The sequence below is a fragment of the Erpetoichthys calabaricus genome, chromosome 1, assembly GCF_900747795.2.
Source record: "Erpetoichthys calabaricus chromosome 1, fErpCal1.3, whole genome shotgun sequence".
Taxonomy (NCBI): domain Eukaryota; kingdom Metazoa; phylum Chordata; class Cladistia; order Polypteriformes; family Polypteridae; genus Erpetoichthys; species Erpetoichthys calabaricus.
Window position 1 is genome coordinate 275,295,152 of NC_041394.2, and position 25,542 is coordinate 275,320,693.

At 36.4% G+C, this 25,542-nt stretch overlaps 1 protein-coding gene across 13 annotated transcripts in view; it reads left to right on the plus strand.

Moving 5' to 3' along the window:
• Window positions 1-25,542, plus strand: part of shank3a (SH3 and multiple ankyrin repeat domains 3a) — a 1,882,192-nt gene that overhangs the window by 568,572 nt on the left and 1,288,078 nt on the right. For all 13 annotated transcript variants that reach the window (XM_051931529.1, XM_051931540.1, XM_051931542.1 and 10 more), the window contains exon 4: window positions 6,379-6,582. In XM_051931529.1, coding sequence (XP_051787489.1) covers window positions 6,379-6,582 — 204 coding nt within the window. The remainder of the gene's footprint in view (window positions 1-6,378; window positions 6,583-25,542) is intronic.

Here is a 25,542-nt window from a genome sequence, read left to right on the forward strand (position 1 = left end):
GAAAGAGACAAGGGATAATGAGTGAAAGATTGGATATGACTGGGTTAATGCGCCAGGATTTTGCCTTAACTTTGCAAAGAGATTTGTATAGCCGCCAGTCTGAGAAACACCTATGGTTTTGATTGTGAATTATTGAACATTTACAATATTTTGCGTATCATAAACGATGCAAACACATTGACACAAATAACTAAATCTGCCGCGACCAGCTTAAAAAAAGTAGCACATATAGTGAAAGATCAGTTAGAGAGAATCTAAAACATAAAACCAACCATTAATCATAAAATGTTATTACTATATTTAACTTCGTCCTGGTGTGCGCACTTGTGTGACACAATGCATTTTACGCCACTGGTACAACTGCTTCAAGTTGCTGCCACTCTGAAATCTGAATTCAGGTTTGTATTTTTCAACTCAAGTGTTCACTTTAATGTAAAACTCTAACTGGAATCAATTGAAAAAGTAACATATAAAGATATCAAGGTGAGTAAATAATTCATATGCAAAAGGCTTGCTTTAAAATGTAAGTTGCTTCAGCTGATTCTCAGTGAATGCTGTCATGTTTCAAATTCATTAGCTATACTTTGTGAATTTATGATAACTCTTGTAGCAATGTGATAATGTGACAAATATTTTTAAGATCTAGAAACTTGAATTCCAAGTTAATATCTGTTAGTGCATGTCCACTGCCTTCTAAGACAAATGAGACCAATTATATGAATAGATCTGACTTCCAAGAAATAAAGTAATCATCCAGATAATGAACATTTACACTGTGATCCTATGAAGATCATATGCTGTGACACAAGTCACATTTTAACAAGATTGGATTTTTAAGTATGAATTTGCCTTGTATTAGGCCAGAATGAACTGACTTCCTATGCCGTTCCGATCTACCAGAACAGGCTCACACTCCCCATGTAATGGGACAATCAGCTTTCTTTCAGGGAGACTTCTTTCAACAGATAACACAGACATTAAAGTTCAAGTGCTGCCTCTTTCATGAATTTCTGAAATGTCTATGAAGTCTGTTTTTTTCTTTACTGCAGTTATAAGAGTTTTAAGTTTGCCATTTTGTTATTCCATTGACATTTGAAGATTTGTTCTTTTATAGTATTCGAAAGGTGTTGCTTTACAGAAGTTTATATCAGTTGTTATTTGAGGTTTATTGATATGGGAATGTGTACAAGATCATGTATTTATTATTAGGATATTTAGTCAATCGGAAATCAGATGTCTGTAGGCAGATCTGGAGTAAACCTACTCAAATAACTTACATCTGTTACATTAAGCCCATTATTCTTAGCTCTTGAACAGCTTTGTGTACATTACCGACTTAATTAATTAGTTAATGTTCAATTCTTGTTTGTAATATTTGCACGTCTAGTGAGTAACTGTATAAAACATTACACATATTGATAAACAGAAATCCTGGTTTATGTTTAAAACAAAGTTAAATCTAGTACAATAGCATCTAAATTAATGCAAGAATCCCAGCAGAATGGAGAATGTAGAATGCAATTAAGATGATAAACTGTTAATTGAATTCAATAACCACATAGAGGGTTTAAATGTTTAATCTCAGTTCAGTCAAAGCCCTCAGGAAGTAATTGCTTTTCCTTGTTGCTTTAACTTCAGTGTTCTACCACACCTGATTTTTAAAAGGAAAGCCGATCTTAATTTCCACCGTCTGTTGTGCCTGAATCATGGTCCTACTTAAATGGAACAACAGACTTTCCGATCAATGTCAGAGTGTATTTATAAACTAAAAGGTTCTGATGTGAGTCAAATAATGAGAAAAGTGTTTGGCTGCTTGGTGAATGATCCCTGCTGTGATCCTTAGTTTTTGCCTCACATATGTGCGTGTCTTTTTTAACTGCTTCGACTTAGCACATTTTATTCAATCACTGTTTATACCCATTAGAAGTAAAAAAAAGAATGTGTAAAGGTGATGCAAACATCAGTTCTCATTTTGCAAGCTTTTATCAAGCAGTATTATATCTTGTTGAAGGGTGTTTTGTATAATGTGTCTTATGTTTATACAAAGAGGCTCAGTACACTTGCAATATATTGTGCCACAAGCTCCACATTGTGGCTACTGTGTGCAAGTACAGTATGGCTAACAAGTCTTTTATTGCTTACCTTTGGAATATTGTATTTTGTTTTGTTATAGATGAATGTGTTATTGATTTAAAAGTAGCTGTTTTGGAATTGCTCCTAGCACTGGGTTAGAATGCATTTTTTATATATTAGTGCATATCCTGGTCTTTTCTGGTACTATAATTTGATTAATAAATGGTGTTCAATAGGAAAGCAGGTGTAAGAAGGATATTTTACATTTTGTAATTAATTTTACTTCTTTCTTTTTGGGAACAACGGCCGATTCCATTATGTTAACTTTTACTACTCTTAATCTCTTTATATGCCATTTGTAAAGTGTAATTAAGGGTTATGCTTTGTGAAATTGCAATTCATATAGGACCTCGCAAATGTTTGAAACAATGTATGAAAGCAATCAAATATGACAAAGAATTAATATCACAAAAAAATCTGAATTATATCTGTTCAGTTTTATGGGTGTAGCACATTCTTCTACCAAGTTTTCAAACCTGTGCACTAAAAATATGGCAGTCAGATGGAAGTACAAAAGCCAGTGGTACTCATTCTTTGTTATATTCATTATAAGAATTGCTAAATCGCTGCTGTAAGTTACCCCAAGCACAGTGAAAATCTGGAGGATCGTCTTCTGCAAGAGAGAAGCATTTTCTGTAGTAACTGCCTTTGTCTAATATATGAATGGGTCACTGCCAGCTTTCCACACAGCAGGTTTTTTTTTTCAGAGATCATTTAACAAGAAAGTAGAATTGTCCCAGGAAAAGATTTTCTTTGCCACTGTAGATAACTCTGTCATTTTGGAATAGAAATGGATTTTCAATGCACTGTAATATTTGTTCTCCTACAGTGAAGCGACACAAGCAGGTTTTGAAAGTTGTAATCAGTTTCTCAAGTAATTCAGTGTAAGACTAGTGGTGGTGGTCTCATTTGACCTCTTAGAAAACTTGTGAAAAGAAAAATAGCTCATCCTGTAGATTATTTATAAAGTCTCCAGCTTCTTTTACTAGCTAGATATTGCAGTCATCATGTCATGCACAGGGTTGTTTTTGTCTTGAAAGTTGATATTAATGTTCTTACTCTGCTTAGTCTGAAAGATGTGTTGCTTAAAGATGATCCTTCCTAATGGCTCAGAAAGGCTGAGCCATTTGACGGTGCTGTGCTGGAGCATATCATCTTATTTAGTGCTGATTTTGGGTGGAGGAAGAAATTCTGTAATGCTAATAGAACTTTCAAATAGTTGACAAATTTGATTACTTTTCTCATAATTTCTGAGTATTTGTTCCATTACTGGCACACAGAACTCTCTAGAGGTGTGTTATTATATAGTGGTGTGGTATCAAGTCATGGTGGTGTTGTTGACGCTGTAAACCAGCCTCCACTCTCTCTTTGACACATGGAGCTCCAGTCAGTACCAATGAACACCACATTCCTCATATCTCTGTGGCATTCACCTACTGTACCATATGTGATACACTTTCACATCCTTCATCCAGCATCTGTAATATTGCTTTATAAATGTCTTCCCGTCCCTTGTGTGGCTATGAGGGTTTCTCAGGCCTAACACATCATTATAACAATTTGCTTTTGCTTCATCAAAGTGTAACTCCCTGATAGTTATGGTTTGACTGTTCCACCACTGGGAATTATGCAAGGAGCTACGCAAACTGTGTTAAATTACATTTAACCTCATCTATTTTTTTTCCTTGAATGTAAATTTTATTTTCAGAATGTTTATTACCCCATGGATTGGTAAAGAACTAATATACATAAAAGAAAGAAAAGCATCAAATATTCAATTATCGGTAACATTGTAATAATAGTTGGGCCATTCATTTGGAGGTCACTATACTATAGTGACTAAGGTCCTGGGACTTGCATCTTAAGTTTGACGATTCATTTGCCACGTCAGACCCTCTTTGTGACCCTGAGCAGAGTACCTTATCTGCCTGTGCTGTAACTGAAAAAGACAGCTTATATAAAATAGTACTCTGCACTAATCTTTTAAGTTATCCTACAGAAAGACTTCATTCAAATGTACAATAATCAGAGTACTAGTCAATTCTACAGAGTTATTTAAAACAATTTTCTTTGTTTGAGTCTCATTAGCAATTTGAAAACTCATACAAGAGATGAAGTATAGGAGAAGCCATACATTAACCATTCTTACCCATAATACTTGAGGAATGGTTCAGAAACCATAAATACTTAAAACAGAATAGATAAAGAGATAGACAGGCTATTTATTATGTGTATGGATTATGGATTTCTGAAATTCCTAGTGTTTTTATGGATGGAATCCCCAAGAGGCGTGGCTACCTCACTGTCACTGCTGCCTGCTCTGACAATATACTGACTCAGATAAAGGATCTTGCTAGTGGATCATTGAGTTTCTAGAGAGTATTGGTTTTCTTTTGGATGTTCTGGACTTTTTGTGGATTTTTGCATTGTCTGGGATTACAGTGTGTCTGGATTGTGTAATGAGATTTGTTTGCTCTGGATTGCTTTTTTTTAATAAAGATTCATTGTTGCCCATTTGTCTTCACAAGTGAGACTTTTTATGGTTTCTCTCACTTGTAAGACATTTTGGTTTAGTTTTCTTTTCTTTGCATTTTGAACCGTCTAAATCAGTGTCCTGTATTTGAGGCTTGCATAGGCTAAAGCCTTCAGGTAGTAATTGGGGACTGACTGTCTTGGGATGACCCTCTTCCAGGCAGGCTATGGAAGATCCTGGCCTCCTTTGAGGATTGTTTTGAACGTCTCACATCTCTTTTCACCATTCCTGTGACTTACAGTCTCAACACAGATAGACAAATAGGTAGATAGTCTGCAGTTCTATACTATTCTATGGAATAACCTTCCTGAAGGTATTAGATCTGCTAATTCCATTGACTTATTTAAGAATCCATTTAAACCCCTGCTATTTCACTTAAACTAACACTCTTACCCTCCCTCTTATTAGTTCATTACGACATAACTCTGAACCTAGAAGAAGGCTTAATAGTTCCCTATCTTATTGCTTTCCCATTTATTGTGTTGCAGGGCTAACCTATAACAATTATTGTGATTTTTATTATTATGAAAATTCACTTTTTAAATCTGAAAAATAAAATATACATTTGTTAAATTTTCTGCCATTCAAATGGTTGAAGTTATGGCAGGTTAACAGTTAATTGATTAAGTTATAACGTTTCATTTTGTACATTGCAAGTTTTGTAATGTCATCCATCAGTACATTCTAAACATTTTAAAGGTGGCATAATTTCTGTTGTTCACATGGACATCAGTGAAGTTTAAAATCTTTGTTCTTAAATTTACAATTTAATATATAAAATATTCTGCAATAATTTAACAATATAAAACAATTCTTTTTAATCATTCGTAGAAAAACAGAACAGGTATGAATTAGTACACATAATACATTAAGTTGCTTCTTGCTAAATGTAAAATATACAGTACGATTAAGTCATACTATACCTTCGTATTCATAACGCATGCCATTGGTTTTGTGTTTGTGTAAAATGAACAAAATGATTCTGCCAATGTGCTTGGTTTAGCTCTGCTGGAGGGCACTTTTCAGGTGTTGTACAGTAGTTACTTGAAATTAGGCTTGAAATTAGGGTTAGGCTTAGGGTTAAATCACAACACTGTTTACAATTGCCCATAAATTGATAAAGCACTAAAATTAAAGCCACATAACTGAAACTTCTCCATATAAAAAATATATATTTTTTAAAGTTAACCAAAATCTAACTTTTATTATTTTTGGTCTCTCAGATGACAGTAAGAGAGAGACAGGATTTTGGTTAAACTGCTGGCTTGCTTGAACAATGTCTGGACCACATTAAGCACAGATTCTAATTCTAGAGTCATATCCTGTCGGATGAGAGTCATGTCCTTTGGATGGACACTTTTTTGTTTTGCTGTTTTATATTTTAATTTCCAACAGCCTAACTTTTTTGTGTGTTGATCACTATAACACTGGTATCTATCCCATAGATTAATAAAGTTCTATCTATCTATCTATCTATCTATCTATCTATCTATCTATCTATCTATCTATCTATCTATCTATCTATCTATCTATCTATCTATCTGTCTGTCTGTCTGTCTGTCTGTCTGTCTGTCTGTCTGTCTGTCTGTCTGTCTGTCTGTCCGTCCGTCCTAAACACTTAAACATTATGCATATACTATTAAAATGCCACTATTTTTATATGTAGTATTCATTTATAAGTAATATATAAAATATCTTATTTTTTCTTTTAGAAATGTCTGAAATTCAATACAGAGGCACCTATCTGGTCCTCGAAGCAAAGGATTTTATGTACTCTGAATCAGAGTCTGAAGGATGTATTAAACTATGGACTCTTCCAACCAGCTTACAATGGAAAAGCGGGGAAATTCCTGGATGAGGAGAGACTGTTAAAGGAATATCCACTGCCCACGGTTACTCCAGTTCCTTATCTAGAGGTAAGATTTAATTTTTACACTCACGAACATTCATTCTCAGCATTGTAACTTAAAAGACACCACAAAATCACATGTTAGACTGATTTAAAGTGATTTTTTTTCTTAAAACTGGATTTTTGAATCTATCCCATTTTTTGAGGAAATCTTTTTTTCCTGTCATTCTATAGTTCACTCAATTTAGTAAAATGGTATTTGATACTTCTTGGAATAAAAGGAAAAGAATACATTTAATTATTTTAACTGACATTTTAAACTAAATGTCAGTAACAGTTGTTGAAAGTGCATTGCAAAAATGTCAAAGGAGGCAGCATATATAGTAAAAGCTGAACACCATGCCTTATGGCATAAATTTGTAATTTCATTTTTTTCTCCAAACTGATATACACTATGAAAACATTTTTAGCACTATTGTTATTTATGATTGGTTGCTGAATGAATATTTTAAAGGATTTTGAGAAATCTGGAAATCTTTGTTTAACATATTCTGTAATAAATTGTATTATTTTGCATTTGTTAACACTTTGGCACAATAGTACATGTGCAAATTAATGTGACTTGCAAAGTGGGATATAGTTAGAAGTATTGAAATGACATCTACCATACACATTCATAGTGACGGTATTTTTTTAAGCTTATGGCATGTTTTACTATCTGTGGTGAGTGACATCAACATAGGGGAGTTATCTGCCACAGCCATGATGAGATTCCATTACTGTAGTATTATGGAAGACTAAGTTGGAGAGGATGGAGAGTGAATAGGTGTTTAGTTTCTCTTCTCCTCCTATAAACGTTATAGATATTAACTTAATAAAATCACTTGTTGTCTGTTATTCATGTGTAATTTGGACATCGATTCAATTTTTATCTTTTCTGTACTGGAAGTACACCTTCTTGCCCATGCCCTTTAAAGACAACTGAAAAATGCACTGATATATTCTTTAAACATCACACATAATAAAATAAGAGACATGCCATGACATCAAGTAATGCTGTGGTTTCACCGCTTTAATGTTTGTATTCAGCTTCTCTATAGCCTGGCATGTTATGCATTTAAAATAGCAACTGCTACTACCATTGTGTTATGTCAGTCATAAATATTGAAAGTGACTTGGTTGTATTGCAGTACAGACTCACTTTATTTAACCCCAGCTGACATCTTTATGTTGTCTACTGATACTGGAGATTGTGAGGCAACAACAAACATGTTAAATATGGACCCAGGTTTGTGTGCATCTTCAAGAAACTGGAACAAAATCAGTTTTTTAGAATACAGAATTGTTCCTATTAAAAAAAAATCCACAGTGCTAAAGGTATAATCAAAGTCAAAACAAGAATTTCCAAGAGTGGTTAACCAGAATAATTAGAACTATGAGTTAAAGATAAAAACTGTTCAAGGTTAAAATCTGCAATCTTGGACAGAAAGTGCTGCACTGAGGTTTATGGCCGAGCCATCATGATGTGATATGTAGTGCCTGATTCTTTAGCAATCATGCAGTGCATCCTTGCAACTCATCAACAAAATGATGAGATTCTAGAATGCCAGAAGGGAGCTTCAGTAGTTGATGTGGGATGGATTGCTTTAGAAAAAAAAGCAAATTGTAATGTCTTTCTCAAACTGAAGAATTGATTCAAACCAAATATATGTTTCATGAAAATAAAGCTTTAAGAATATTCACAACAAATGAACAGAAAAATTGTCCAAGATGTCCACGGTTTGTAGGTGCCTAACATATATTCGCTATATGATTTCAGAGAAAATGTCATTTTCCTGACTGTGCAGTTTGTTTCAGTTCAAAAAGTAAGCACAATACATTATCATTAATCAAGTTATGGAAAAACAGAAATGCCCCTTTTATGGGCTGAAATTCATGACAAACCCAATTTTAGACTGACTGCCTCTCAAATAAGACACATAAAAGATGATGGTAGAAGGACAGGGAAAAGAATCCTGAAGACACCCCAAAAGAACTTTCTGCCCCCTCCGCACAAAGATCAAGGGGTGAAGGACTGGACTCCATCTAAAGTCTAACAGGTGACATTTTTGTCTTGAGTGACCCCAACACAAATCCATATCTTTTTTTTCAAAGATAACACAAATATCATTGCTTTATATCTTCAGGAAATGCAACAAGGAATGTTTCTTTGTAAATGTTATACTTTTTCACATCATATTTCTCAGCAACATCTGGGCTTCTCTCTAAACCAGGCCTTACTAGGAATAGGAAACTCAATCTGTCAGCCATCCATCCATCCGTCCATTTTCCAACCCGCTGAATCCGAACACAGGGTCACGGGGGTCTGCTGGAGCCAATCCCAGCCAACACAGGGCACAAGGCAGGAACCAATCCTGGGCAGGGTGCCAACCCACCGCAGGACACACACAAACACACCCACACACCAAGCATACACTAGGGCCAATTTAGAATCGCCAATCCACCTAACCTGCATGTCTTTGGACTGTGGGAGGAAACCGGAGCGCCCGGAGGAAACCCACGCAGACACGGGGAGAACATGCAAACTCCACGCAGGGAGGACCCGGGAAGCGAACCCAGGTCCCCAGATCTCTCAACTGCAAGGCAGCAGCGCTACCCACTGCGCCACCGTGCCGCCTCTGTCAGCCAGTAAACCTTTAAAAATCAAAAAGGCATTCTGCTCCAAGTAACAAGACAAAAAGCAAAATAAATAATGAAAAGATGCAGAATTTACAAAATTAAATGTATCCTAACAAGAAGAGATTGACTGCATGAGTTTACTAGTAATGCTTGTACTTACTTATTTAGTAATACTTCTTTATCTATGCACTGTAAAGAAGCAGAGTGTCATATATTAGTGAGACGTGCAAATAGGATTTTTATTGTACCCAGAACAGGTGACAATAAAGTTGAACTTGAACTTGAACTGTCAATTCAGTATGATAGAGAAGTTTGAAGAATAGGTAAAGATTAATGTAGAGCCAAAGAAAATGCAAGAGATAAACGTGATTTGAGCATTAAAACAAAGGGTGCTTTATGGGAAAACATAATGGAGAAAGTTGTAGAGGTGCATAAAGAGGCTTTAGGAGAGACAACAAATTGGCTTTGGAAAGTTTTGAGTGTTTAGCAGGTTGATATGATACAAGCAAAGACTGATAGGCAATCTGGAGTGTAAGAATTGATAGCTCTGTAGTTAACAACAAAATTAAGCAGTATGGTTACAGAAGCCAGAATAGTCATAACAAATTCACTGTGCTTACTCCATGTCAGAATTCTGGCAATAGCATTTTGAATTTGTTATAAACTTTTGATCATTTTTGATTATTTTTAAAATAAATTGCATAATCTAAATGAGAGGTGATGATGATATAACAGTGTTATTTTGAATCGGGGGAGGAAGGGAAGGAAGGAAATAAGAGTGAGATTCTAGTCATGTTGTGTAGGTGGTAGGAAAATGTTCTGACCACAGCTGATATGTAATGTTAAAATGCCACAGTGCACATGTCCTACCCTATTCCTTTCTAATAAACTAGAGACCACACTTGAATCTTTGCTGACTTTCTGTCCCTTTTCCAATTTTGGCTCTTCACTCACCACCCCAACATATCAAACTGTCTCGAGCTACACTTGTTTTTTCTTTGGTCTGAATGTCTACTCCTACTTTCTCTTAATCTCTTAACTTAATTTTATATCTTGCGCAGACTGACCTCTTTGAGGTTCATTAGATTAGGGAATAAATGCAAAATGTAAATATATCTAAAAGTGCATATACTCATACACATATTTTCCTGTGAGCATGGTTGAATTTTTATTTGTTTTGTATTAATTGAAGCTACTGGACCCTGGCTATCTATTGTTTTGTGTAGAATCTTCCATCAGCTATCATGCATGTGTCCCCTTTCAGTCCCTATATACTGTTCAATGCTTGGTTGAACAGCTTGCTCTAAAATTAATTGTGTATTTCACTGATTTTTTCCTGGGTTCAGGGCCATGCAATATTAAACTATACTTCTTACTCCTTAAGCCAATAATGAGCACAAATCCTTTTTGATGTGTTAGGAATTCTTATTTTTTTCTGACCGAAAACCAAAGGGACAGATTATCTTGTTGCAATATATTAAGCACATTGTAACAATGCATAGTTATATGATACAGTTGTTCTAAAGGTAACTGCAGATTAATAATACCATTCATTTCTTAATGTACTCTCTAATAAGAGATACCAGGATCTAAGAATACAAAATGTTCATAAAAATTATAAAAAAAAGTGTTTATATTGAACCTTTCCCATGCTCAAAGTGCTTCACAAATATTCAAAAATGAACAACAGGAAAAAACATCCAAAAACACAATGATGGATACAAAATAACTGTTCTAAAGGTAACTGCAGATTAATAATACCATTCATTTCTTAATGTACTCTCTAATAAGAGATACCAGGATCTAAGAATACAAAATGTTCATAAAAATTATAAAAAAAAGTGTTTATATTGAACCTTTCCCATGCTCAAAGTGCTTCACAAATATTCAAAAATGAACAACAGGAAAAAACATCCAAAAACACAATGATGGATACAAAATAACATCAACATAAAACACTAAATAAAAAATAAATACAAGAAACACAACGGTTTGAATTAGAAATAGTGGCAATACATCAGAATAAAACACAAAATGCTACAATAGCAGCCTAAACAAATAAGATAATTTGGAATAAAATTCAAATCATCCTGAGCACCTGGACAGAGAAGGGAAACTGAAAGAAAGGGTCAGAATGTTAGTGTAAGTTAAATGCCTTCCTGAACAAATGAGTTTTAAGCTTTTCTTTGAAAGAATTCATTGAGTCGCTTGATCTCATTAATTTCGGGAGGTTGTTCCAAAGTCTGGGTGCTATAGAGCTGAAGGCTTGGTCACCTATAGAGTGCAGGTCAGTATGGGGCACAGCAAAATTGCCAAAATCAGTGGACCTTAGTGAGCGGAAAGGACATTAGTGGTAAAGAAGGTTACTCATGTAATCTAGTGTGAGGCAATTTAAAGCTTTATGGGTTATTAAAAGAATTTTATACTCAATTTTGTAAGACACAGAGAGGCAGTGGAGGTGAAGCAGGATTGGTGTTATGTGTTCACTGTTGCTGGTTTGTGTAAGGACTCTTTCAGCAGAATTTAATATCAACTGGAACTGTGATAGAAGATCAGACACGGCACCTGCCAGTAACCACAACAACAACAACAACAACATTTATTTATATAGTACATTTTCATACAAATGATGTAGAACATTTCTGTTTTTTCTTTATTTAGTTTGTGAAAATTACTACTCATCCATTCAGAAACACAAGTGTCACTGGTGTCAGTGAACCAAGAGAGTTGGGGTCATCAGGCGCTATTGAAAAATACAGGTGTATGTCATCAGCATAGCTATGGTAGCTCATGTTATGCCCAGAAATAATCTGACCTAACAGAAGCATGTAAATCGAAAAGAGCAGTGGACCAAGGATAGATCCTTGTGGAACACCATAGATAATATCATGTATCTTTGAAGTAACAAAGAATTTTCTACCTGCCAGGTAGAACTCAAACCAAATTAAGACACTGCCAGAGAGGCCCACCCATTGACTAAGGCGATTTCTAAGTATATTGTGATCAATGGTATCAAATGCGGCACTCAGATCTAAGAGGATGAGAACAGTAGGGAGCTACAGTAGTTGATGTAGGATGTATGGCTCAGAAAAGGAGAGGAATGAGTGAGCCTGGGATATGTTGCATAATGTAATTTATGTGGAGAGAATAAGAAAGGGAGGAATCAAAAATTACACCAAAAATGTTAGAATGTATAGGTGAAAATCAGTTAATTTATATTAAGAGATCTTGGTGGACTATACTGGGATATTAAGGGAAAAAAGTTAAAAGTTATTTCCATGCTGAAAACAGAAAGAAGGTTAAAGTCTCAAAATTTCAGTTGTTTAGCCTTCATCAGGTTGGCAACAGTGAAGCCTAAATGGAATTACTTTATTTCTTTTTGCAGAAGGATTAAAAAGTATTAAATAGGAAATAGTAACATAACATAACATGACACAACATAATGCAGGGGGGGCATTGCCCTCAGTTTTGCTGAGAAAGGCAAAGCAGGGATCAGCATTGAACAGGATGCCAGTTTATAACAGGACCCAAAAATTTGGGATTGCCAGTTAACCTGATTTGCACATGTGGTATGAAAACCAGAGTGCTTGAAGACTCAACAGAGAAAGCAACCAAGCCAGGGATTTGAACACTGCATACAGCAGCGCTAGCCACAGTGCAAGTGTGCTACCCCATAGAAAATGGATATAAGTAACTAAGCAAGATCGTAAAGGCTGATAAACTATAAACATGTTGTGTGGACTGCCCAGAAAACTGGTGCTACCTGACCTCAGTTACATACAGTGCATACTAAATAACCTTTGAGGTATTATGTCCTGGATTTATGCCCCGGGGTATTTATGTGAATAACATGACTAATAACAAATCCTAACATAAAGACCATGAAACTCCTTAACATAGCCTGCATTTTATTCAGTCGTTTTGCAAAAGCTTACAGAAATAACATTTCTAGCTTTCACTTCCCCTCACCCGCACATCGTGAGTCACTGTTTCTTGTTTACATTTAAATTCTCACATATTAATTATTTACAGCTAGTCAGCTATGATAAAGGGGATTTTAAAGTAAATAAATTAATAAATTAAAAATGTATTAAAGTTTTGCTCTGCTAACCTTTTAACTGCCTCAAGATGTATGAGGGTAATAACACATTGATGGTAACATTCTGAAAAACATCAAAATTCATGAGTGCTTATTTATAAATTTTTTTTATTATCTGAAATAAACATATTTTTAAAGAAACTTACATTATAGTATTAGCATGTTTGTGTCACATGGTTTTCTAATTTCATAAGGAATAAAATCATACATGCATTTATTTATTTAGCATAACAATATTCTTCCCAGCAACCCGGTAATAGAAAAATCAAATTAGGAAAATGTATGAAGGGAATAATATTGTTTTTAGGAATTTGTATCAATAAATAAATCATTACTCTTGTTCTTTAAGTTTTCTGTGTGATGTCATGACTAGCTCTCTTGTTAGAACTCAAACTGTTATGGATGAAGACTGAATGCATGAGTTGTTATTCCATACCTCAGGATTTATTATAGACACTTCCCATGCATGTCAGTTTTGCTTTGCTTTAAGTGTCCAGGGTTTTGATGTAATTCTTTATTTGAAAGCACACACAAAGAGGAACCAGCAAATACCTGCCATCATTAAAAGAACAAATCACCCAACCAGTCATACAATAATGAAAGAGAAGAGTTAGGTTATGGTGATTAAACATAAAAAACGACCACATTAAATGATGTAGTATCTTAAAAAATGAATCATAAATATACTGAAGAGTTTGGCTTTATACAACAATTATTAATTTGTATAACTTTATAAAATTACTATTTTTTTTTTTTTACAGTTTAGTCATAGCCTGAATACAACCAGGAAAATAGCTTCCACAGAAAATAGCCCTAAAGAAAATTCAGTCTCATCTTATCCTATCTTCATTTCCAAATGCTGCTAGGAGGTCATCTGCACTGCATGTGGCTGGCTGTACCTTCACCACCCCACACGTCGATACACACCACACCCATTATTCAGAGGGATAATTAATATAAACAGTATTGTGCTATAAAGAGAACAGGCCTGTATGCTTATCTCTCAAATATGGGCTCTTATTGGCTTTTGGATACATTCCCTTTTCTAAGGACCAGTCATATTCTTCCTAAGCAGGAAGCATTCCAATGGGTCCTGTTAATCTTGTACATTTCAGGTGGTTAACAAGCATCCCACATTGTGAGAACCTACTAGGGTGATCTTATAGAGGGGTATAAATTTGTTCATCAAACTGAGTGTTGGATGACTGTGGAGTGAAAGATTATCAGATATATGGAAGAAAAATTACTGGAGTAGATTGAGAGTTACCAGACAGCTGGGCAACTACAGGAGAAGTGGTAAGCGAGACAGCTAGAAGGGTGCTTGGTGTGACGTCTGGACAGGGGATGTAGGACAAAGAAACTTGATGGTTGAATGGAGAAGTACAGGAAAGAATACAGAGGTTGGCAAAGAAGAAGTGGAATAATCAGAGAGAAGAAGAAAATAAATAGGAGTACAAGGAGATAAGGCATAAGGTGAAGAGAGAGGCAGTGAAGGCTAAAGAAAAGACGTATGATGAGTTGCATGAGAAGTTGGACACTAAGAAGGGAGCAAAGGACCTGTAAAGATTGGCTAGACAGAGGGAACGAGCTGGGAATGATAAGCAGCAGGTTAGGGTGATATAGGATAATGACGGAAACATACAAGCGAGGATAGTGTGTTCAATAGTTGGAAAGAATACTTTGAGAGGTTGATGAATGAAATGAATAAGAGAGAGAAAGTTTGGATGACATATAGATAGTAAACCAAGAAGTACAATGGATTAGCAATGAAGAAGTAAGGACAGCTATAAAGAGGTTGAAGAATGGAAAGGCTGTTGGTCCAGATGACATACCTGTGGAAGCATGGAGGTGTTTAGAAGAGATGGCAGTGGAGTTTTTAACCAAATTGTTTAATGCAATCTTGGAATGCCTGAGGAGTGGAGAAGATGTGTACTGGTACCAATTTTTAAGAATAAGGGTGATGTGCACAACTGTAGTAACTACAAAGGGATAAAATTGATCAAACCCAGCATTAAGATATAGGAATGATGATTACTGAGCATTAGTATGGTTTGCTCTAAGGGTGTTGATGGAGAAGTATGCAAAATGCCAAAAAGAGTTGCATTGTCTTTGGGGACCTGGAGAAAGCATATGACAGGATGCCTTGAGAGGATTTGTGGTATTGTATAAAGGAAGTCGTGAGCGGCAGAGAAGTATGTAAGAGCGGTACGGGATATGCTTGAGGGAAGAGTGACAGTGGTGAGGTCTGCGGTAGGAGTGACGGATGCATTCAAGGTTGAGCCCTTTCTTATTTACAATGGTGATGGACAGGTTGACAGAGGAAGATTAGACAGGAGTCCCCATGGACTATGATGTTTATGGATGACATTGTGATCTGTAACAAGAGTAGGGAGAAGGTAGGTAGTACCAAAGCAGAATACATGTATGTGAATGAGAGGGAGGTCAGAGCAGGGGTAGAGCTGGCAAAGGTCGATGAGTTTAAATACCTGGGATCAACAGTACGGAGTGTGGAAGAGTTGTGAAGAAAAGAGTGCAGGCAGGGTGGAATGGATGGAGAAGAGTGTCAGGAGTGATTTGTGACAGACAGGTAAGAGTGAAAGGGAAGGTCTACAGGATGGTAGTGAGACCAGCTATGTTATATGGGTTGGAGACGGTGGCACTGACCAGAAAGCAGGAGACAGAGCTGGAGGTGGCAGAGTTAAAGTTGATAAGATTTGCATTGGGTGTGACGAGGATGGACAGGATTAGAAATGAGTCAGCTCAGGTTGGACAGTTGGGAGACAAGTCAGAGAGGTGAGATTGCATTGGTTTGGACATGTGCAGAGGAGAGATGCTTATATATTTGGAGAAGGATGTTAAGGATCTGCGGTGGGTTGGCACCCTGCCCAGGATTGTTTCCTGCCTTGTGCCCTGTGTTGGCTGGGATTGGCTCCAGCAGACCCCCGTGACCCTGTGTTCGGATTCAGCGGGTTGGAAAATGGATGGATGGATGGATGTTAAGGATGGAGCTGCCAGGCAAGAGGAAACGAAGAAGGCCTAAGAGAAGTTTATGGATGTGGTGAGACAGGACATGCAGGTAGTAAGTGTGACAGAGCAAGATGTAGAGGACAGGAAGATATGGAAAAAAGTGATCCACTGTGGCAACCCCTAACGGGAGCAGCCAGAAGAAGAAGAAAGAAAGATTGAGTGGCTTTATAAAATGAATAATGTAGACAGGAAACAAGCAACAGAACATCTTGTAATAAGGCAATCTAGCCCATATGTTACTAGACCAGGCAGGCTTACTATGTGCTTTATTGTTGTAAACTTTATACCATTCAGCTTCTAAAAGGAAAGGTATTATATTATTTTAAAAGAAGTTTTGGGTGTTTCTTTTTCAAATTGGAGTTGAAGAGTAGTGAGCAGGTCTTTCCTCACAGTTGTCAACTTAAAAGGGTTAAGCTGAGTTAGAAAATGATTGAATGGATTAATAAAACACATACAATTATTGCTTGGTGTAAACATAAATTAGAAGTAAAGAAATAGAAAATCAGAAAATGAAGTAAAGGTAGAGTTTTTTTAGTGTGTCCATCACAGACTGAAAACTGAAAGAACAGTTCAGCTTGACCTCTTTAGACGCTATCTTCGGTGTTACCAGTGTAAAAGTTAAAGTGCCAATAATTCAGCCTCAGATCTCTGTGGCTCTGATAGTGTTTGTTTCTCTCAAATGACATTAAGCTTTGTATAGGCAACTGACCTTCAGGAGTTTGGAGTAGATTCTAAAAATGAAATGTTATGTACTAGAATTCCAATTATTTCAGTTTAAAATGCTGTTACCTTTCAGAATCATTCTTATATTTAGCAAACACTATGACAGTCTTTCCACCTCAGGCACACCAGGGTAATGGAAAGTGAAAGGGCAGCATGAAGAATGCTGTTGCTTTGACAGGTATATTTATTGTGAGTTGACTTGGGAAATAAGAACCTAGAAAGGTGCCCAGAGCAAACCTTTAGGCTGCTATCAGTGTATTTGTGACTCCTAGTCAGAAGGAACTAATAAACTGTACATAAACTAAGGTTTTCTGCTGAGAATTGAACAACTCCAGTAATGGATTTTTTATGCCCACAATAGGTATTGTTATCTTCCTTCTGGTTATATTTTTGCATTGTATTGTGTTTGATAGGATGTTTTAGCTCCCATAATGTGGCATCTATGTCCTCAACAGTTGTCAAGCCTGAGAAGTTCTGCGCGGTCATTTTGTTTCTAAGTATTCTTTTTGGATACAGCATTGGCAGGTTTGACTCTATTATGGTTCTTAAAAACAAAAAAAAAAATAATCTTGTTACCATTCAAGAACATGTGCTCTAGGCAAATCTGTTAGACTACTGCTAAATCAACAAAGGACCTGTACATATCACACCACCTCTTGACAGTGAGAGGATTCAATTTTAGTGTATTAAAGAAGAAATGACAAGTAGCATATGAACCTGTGTATTTTAAAACTGAACCTACAAAGGGAATTTTGTTTCAGAGTATACATTACATTAGAGCCTACATTTCTGCATTAGGCAGAAAGCTGGAAATGGACAGAGAGTCAGTGCATCACAGGACACACTCATCCATACACCCATGAGTGCTCAGAGACCACTTACACTTAATCCAATTCAGGGTTAGTGGTGCAAAGTACCAACCAGATCTTGGGCAGGCTCATTTATTTATTAAAAAATTCCTATTTTCTTACAAAGTTCAAACCAACTGTCATTCCCCTTGTCATGGCATCTTTTATAGGTCATGAGGGCAGTAAACCAGAATGTACTATGCATTTGGCAGGCGAGATAACCTGAAAAAATGTGATTTTATCTAGCAGCTTTCCACAAAAATACATACACACCCAAAAATAGGTAATGGAAGGACAAAACATTTAGCTTCATATTTAATGTTGATTTTAACGTCTTGAAACATACAGCGGTAAACGGAGTGGAAGGCAGCACCACATTAGAAAAACAGTCCCTGGTACAACAGTAAAGTGTAAAACTTGCCTGTTACTAGTTGGAGGGAAAAGCTCCAAAGGTTGGATAGTCAGATGGATTCCAATAAGACTGCATTTAAATGTTCAAATGTTACGGTGGACAGAAAGCCAGATAGAAGCAGGGCATGTCTGCTCATCAGTTTATCATCTTATTCAGTTATCTTGAAAGATTAGTTTAATACAAACCCATATACTCAATTTCTGCCTGCTTTTCACAGTACCTGGGACATTTTTTTCACATAAAAGAATTTTATGCCTGACCTTCTGTTCCTGTGTGTTTTGTAGTCTTTTTGCGGATGCGTACACTTCAAAAGGGCCTTTTTCTTGTCTAAAATGATGCCTATACAGTGGATACTTTTCCTAATAGAACCTTCTGCAAATCCTTGTTTATTTCAGTATAAATACAAGCTAAATCTGTGCACAAATTCTGAAATATTGTACAGCAAAAAGTCACAAATATGTTCCCATTTACAGTATAGATCACAGTGATATAGTGGTTATTAATGATATATGTAACGCTCTACAGTGTAGTCATATAATTCCTACTGGGATTTTCCAAGGCTATACTCTAGTTCAGGGCTCCTCAATCACGGTCCTGGAGGGCTGCAGTGGCTGCAGGTTGTTGCTCCAACCCAAATGCTTAATAAGAAGCACTTATTGCTCAAGTAACACTTCTGCTTCATTTTAGTTGTCTTGCTCGTTAAGATTTTGAACCCTTATTGCTTATTTTAGTCTTAAACAGCTGTATTCTCGGTTTTTAATTGCTCCTAATTAGCAATAACATGCAAATAGAAAAAGAGACCAGCAGTTCTCCATTTAGCTTGTTACCATTTACACCTGTGTGGATTTATCATGCACTATTGGGTTTAATTAAATACTTGGAAGGAAAGTGAAGAGAAAAAAGTGAAGGACTGGGAATTACTCATCCATTTTAGCCTTCAAATCATTTAGATGAAAGGGGAAGAACATCTAGAATATGAGAATTACCTGACATAGCAGAGTTAAAGCACACTAACAAGCCATGAAATTAAATTATTGGCAAGAATTGCTTTCTAATTAAGCAGCTGGGTTAGAACAAAAACCTGCAGCCAAGTTCTAGTTCCTTAGTCTCTGGTTTTTCTTCCCGTTTTACATGACATGTCCTTCCTGAAATGTCTCTGAGGCATCTGGGCTATTCAGCCCCCTTTTTCTCCCAATGAAACAATGCAAACTGAAAGACAAATACATTTGGAATTATTACCATCACACATCCATCCATCCATTTTCCAACCCACTGAATCCAAACACAGGGTCACGGGGGTCTGCTGGATCCAATCCCAGCCAACACAGGACGCAAGGCAGGGAACCAATCCCGGGTAGGGCGCCAACCCACTGCAGGACACACACAAACACACACCAAGGCCAATTTAGAATCGCCAATCGACCTAACCTGCATGTCTTTGGACTGTGGGAGGAAACCGGAGTACCAGGAGGAAACCCACGCAGACACAGGGAGAACATGCAAAACTCCACGCAGGGAGGACCCGGGAAGCGAACTCGGGTCTCCTTACTGCGAGGGCAGCAGCGCTACCACTGCGCCACCGTGCCACCTACCATCACACAATGAAAATGATTTAATATAATTCTCTACTGGATATTACAGAGCTCATATAAAAAGAAGGAAATACTAACATAAATTATGGAGTTCAACAAGAAACATTTGAGGAGGGAAGTGAAGCTGAAATTAGAGTGCTCACTACAAGAAGAAGATGCCCTCACGGTCACAATCCCAATCAGTCATTAGACAAAGGAGAAGTTCTCATTTAGGTCAACTGGCTGACAGGACTGTGATATGCTCTTCAGTGGCCCAAGTGCATGTCCCTTGGCTCCAAGTGAGGGTGTGCAGCCAAGAGGGGAACTGCTTGAGCAAACTTCTTGCTGGAGACAATTATGCTGAAGACTAATAGATAGATAGATAGATAGATAGATAGATAGATAGATAGATACTTTATTAATCCCCAAGGGGAAATTCACATACTCCGGCAGCAGCATACTGATAAAAACAATATTAATGAAAGAGTGATAAAAACACAGTGCAAGTTAAAAAGTGCAAGATGGAGAGTGGGAGGCAGGTATAACAGACAGTATATACTGATAAAAACAATATTAATGAAAGAGTGATAAAAACACAGTGCAAGTTAAAAAGTGCAAGATGGAGAGTGGGAGGCAGGTATAACAGACAGTATAATGTTACCATTTAACCCCACCCCCCCCACCCCCGGTGGAATTGAAGAGTCGCATAGTTTGGGGAGGAACGATCTCCTCAGTCTGTCAGTGGAGAAGGACAGTGACAGCAGTCTGTCGCTGAAGCTGCTCCTCTGTCTGGAGATGATACTGTTCAGTGGATGCAGTGGATTCTCCATGATTGACAGGAGCCTGCTCAGCACCCGTCACTCCGCCACGGATGTCAAACTGTCCAGCTCTGTGCCTACATTAGAGCCTGCCTTCCTCACCAGTTTGCCCAGTCGTGATGCGTCCCACTTCTTTATGCTGCCTCCCCAGCACACCATCAAATAGAAGAGGGCGCTCGCCACAACTGTTTGATAGAACATCTGCAGCATCTTATGGCAGATGTCAATAGACGCCAGCCTTCAAAGGAAGTATAGTAGCAGTATAATATGTATAATATGTAATATACAATCCAATAACTACTCAAGCTCAGAAGTTGTCAAGTTTGTGTACAGAAATTCAGATGGCTGGTTCTTCGATTGAATACTTTACTTTTCAATGTTTATTTCTGAATTTTCTTGCTTGTGTTAGAAAGTGCAACTACTGTTTAGCTATCCTTATGATGTCTTTTATGTTAATGTCGCATTTCAAGCCACTCCTGATATATAAGTATAAAGAAATCTACAGGAACTGGTTATTGTAGTGTTTTTGTATTAAATCCTGATTAGCTTTACACACCTGTGTCTGTATGTATCTCAGAGTTGCTCCATGGAATTGCACAAAAAGTCTGACTAGGACAAGAACTTGTCCCACCTCAGAGTAAAGCTTGATAAAGGGGATGTCTATTTAACAATAAATGATCCACATCAATGCTTTCAGAAGAATCGCCTTCCCACTGTGATTGTCCTCCAGAGTTCGGTGCAGTTCCTCTCTCCATAAACCCCCTCCATTCTTTAAGGCACTATTTAGCCAATGCCCAGGAGTCTCTTCCTGCCTTCTTAACCTTTCCCAGGTTTGTAAAGTTCATCACAAATCTTCTAGGGGTTTGCGGAATGTAGAACTCTGCAAATCTGTGTGACATTTCGCTGTCAATCATCCATCTAGCTCGCCTATCTTTAGAGTACAGTAATATGCTGGCAACTACAATACACCTTCATCCATGATCACCAGTGTGTTGATACTGTGAAATCACTTGTGATTCACATATGTGTGCTGAGCCACACATGGGGCAATAATCTCTATGTGCATGCCATCAGTCACACCAGCAATGTCAGAAAAACTAGTGATTTGCATGAATGCAGTTTGCATGGAATGCTGATGAAATTTATAAATCTGTACATTACATCATGGTTATAAGGGCATTAAAAGTGTGGTGTAAATTTAGAGAAATGGTTGGTTGTGCCAAACCCAAATCTTCACTATTACAAAACGGCATTTTTCCTGTGGCTAAAAAACATGACGTTACCAATCAATTTAATTTCATCTAACAGTAAATAATAATTCTTTGCATTTATATAGCGCTTTTCTCACTACTCAAAGCGCTCAGCAATTGCAGGTTAAGGACCTTGCTGAAGGGCCCAACAGAGCAGAGTCCCTATTGGCATTTACGGGATTCAAACCGGCAACCTTCCGATTGCCAGTGCAGATCCCTAGCCTCAGAGCCACCACTCCGCCTTGAATGGCTTTTCTGTGTAGACGCAACAATCACATAATGTACAAAATTTGTTCCAAATATTATTCCATCTCTGTCAAATTAGCATCTTTTAATGAGTATGGTTGTGTCCCAGTTTCCAAAACATTCAGACTTTTCCAGGATATGTATGTCGATCTCTGCCTGAATGGCAACTTCTAGCAGCTCCTAGTGAATTAGGACAGCTTATGAGCTCTCTTACTATAAATCCTGGTAAAGTAGGAGTAGTTTCCTAAATTAGAAAAATTGAAAAAATGTTTTTACTCCTATTCTTAAGAGTAGGACAGAATTTACATCACCCTGAGGTATTTCAACAAGTTTTTCTACATTCAGATGCTTGAAAAATATGGGCACTGATCTTTTTTCCCCTGAAGTCTATAACAATTTATTGGATATTTCAAGTGTCAGTCTTAGATAATTTTCTTAGCTGTAGTTGATCAGTCTGTTATTCACCCCATGATATCACTTATCATCCTAAGCCCCCAATGGTTTCACTGACAGACTTCAGTACTTACTTCAAACATAAGGTTACTAACAAACAACGAAAACCATAGAGGAGGCAGGACAAGAAAGAATAAATGCATGTTGACTTATACTTCTCATGTGAACTGTTTGGATTCTTCTCCTTAACAGTTTCAAGATCTAACATCAAATAACACACTTTGTGTCCATGTCATGACATTTTTACATAGCTTGTAAGAACTGATGGCATTGTAGCCAGATCAAAAAGCACCAAGGAGAATGAGCCTCAAGATGCCCAAAGACTTAATCTAAAACCAGACTGAAGGTCATCAGTGGTCCTGTTGGAATGGGACCAGCTTGATGACAAAAGAATCTTCGGTAACATTTTAGCTATTAATAGGTTGCACATAAAAATATGTCATAAAACCTTTAAATGTGATTTTTAAATAATGAAAAGAGTTAATTTCTGGTTTATATTGGATGCTTGAACTAAAATGTAACCACGGTTTTTACTTAAATCAGAACTTAAACGGTATTTATGGCTACTGATGTCAGGATGATGTGTTTGTACTCAATTTTGCTTGGACAGTTTTAAAACATTGTGCTTGATGTTTGTTTCTACAGCAATATTTTTAGTCTAATAGTGGGTCATGTACATAAAATCATATGGCTAGAATAAAACAGGAATTTTACAAATACAAGAACTACAAAGTTATTTAGGATCAAGTTTAATTTTAAACTACTTATTCAATGTAAGCTTATATAGTCATGATTTTGGACATTCTTTAATCATAATATTTTTACTAAATTAGCCACTGGGTGATTGATTATTTTTTGCAAACTAATATGGACTTAGCTATTGATCCTATTATTTTTATTCACATTACACTTATATCTTTAACTGAAACTCATTTGTTAGCACAGAAGAAAAAAAATATTGGGTTTATTTGTACACCATATTAACTAGAACAATTACCGAATTGCAGAACATGCAAGCTATTTTTAAATGCATATTTGGACAAACATAAGATTGGCTTCATTATCCTTTGAAGGTGCTGTGGTACTTAATAAACTATTCCCTAATCTTTTCAACTTTCTGCTTGGTAAGTGAGAAAAATGCAAAAGAAGCAAAAAAATTGTTAGGAACATGGCACACATCTTTTCTACACTTTCAGCAAAATGCTCATTCAAAAGGAGATTAGCAATTTTTCAGAAACTTAATAGGTTATCTCTCATTTAACACAAGTTTCCTTTAACACTTTAAAATCAGTAGAAACACTGATTTTTTTTTCTGAAACATGAAGAGATTTCCTTTTATTCCTTTTAAACTTATATTTAACAAGTACAGTACAACACATTCTAAAAAGCACTAGATATAATTTGATATTCTGATATCTGTATTATAGTAAATTCAAAGCTAAAAAATAATTTGTTGTCATTAAATGGAGATGTTCAGACTACTTGACATATGGGGTCATTAGAAGACTAACTGGGGCCTCAGCCGTTCTTTGTCCTATAAAACGTTTACTTGTGGAGTTATCTAATGTATAATTGAAATCTCATCGATTAACATCCAACCATCAATGTACTGAAAACTGATATGTTTCCATACTTATAGGAAGCAGGATGGAGCAGCATCTTCAGCTAGTAGTGTATAAAATAGTAAATACAGAGTTGATTGCTATTGTGCAAAGAAATCGATTAAGCTCTTGCAGATATTATATTTAACATGGAAGAAAAACACTTCTTAAAGTTCGAAGAAGAGGAAACTTTGATATTTGACTCACTAAAATATTGCTTCAGAACTAAGGTGTTAGCAGCAGATTTAAAAGAATTGTTTTTTCATTTTGAAGAAGTGGGGTGTATTTATGAAGTACACATTGAATGATCTATACGAGGAGCAACAATATGGTTAAAGCTTATCAATGTATGTAATGCATAATCTTCTCAATCATTGTTTACTTAAACTAAAAATGAACTGCTTTAAGTTTTTCTGCCTACTCATATGCCATTGTCCTGAGGGCTCTTTTTTGTACTTTCTTTAGTGCTGTTAAATTTTTTGTGCAATTCTGAGACCAAAGCCTCACAGAATATTCCAGAATAACCCCCCTTAATTTGTACATTACACATTGTACGGTGCAGCCTAACATCTTTTTAGCCTGTCTGAATGTTGACATGGATGAGTCCACTACGACTCTCATAAGTTGTACTTTCAAAATCAAGACTCCCTTAATGTGTATTTGTATCTAAAATTGTTACATCCTGGATGTAAAACCTTGCATTTATGTATGTTAACTTTCTTATGCCACCTATCAGCCCAAGTTTGAATTTCATCCAGATTCATCCTAATGATTCTGCTGACTCAAGTTTAGTGACATTGCCAAATTGATCAGCTTTGAGTTACATTTTAACAATAGTGTTAAAAAAGAGTAATGGCCCCAGCATTGACATCTGAAAGACATCGCTTTAACAGCACCTAATTTGGAATAACTTTTTTTCATCGTAATTCTTTCTGTTCTGTGTTTTCATCTGTCTTCACAGTATGCCTTGAACTCTCACTTCTTTTAATTTGATCACTAGTCTCTCACATGGTACCTAATCAATGGTCTTTTGGAAACTGACATTAGTAGTACTGTATTCATCCCTCTGACCCGATGCTTGTATTGATTCTTCACAGAATTCCAGCATATCAGTGAAACAGAATCTTTTCTGCCTAAATCCATGTTGGCTGTTTAATAAGACATGTGCTACTCAGTATTTTGTTTAATAATTGCTTTAATTAATTTACTGTACCCATGATACATTTTAAGTTTGCTAGTTACAAAGATTGGCCCATTCACATTTTTTTACATAACGGGACAAGATTTGATAGCTTTCAGT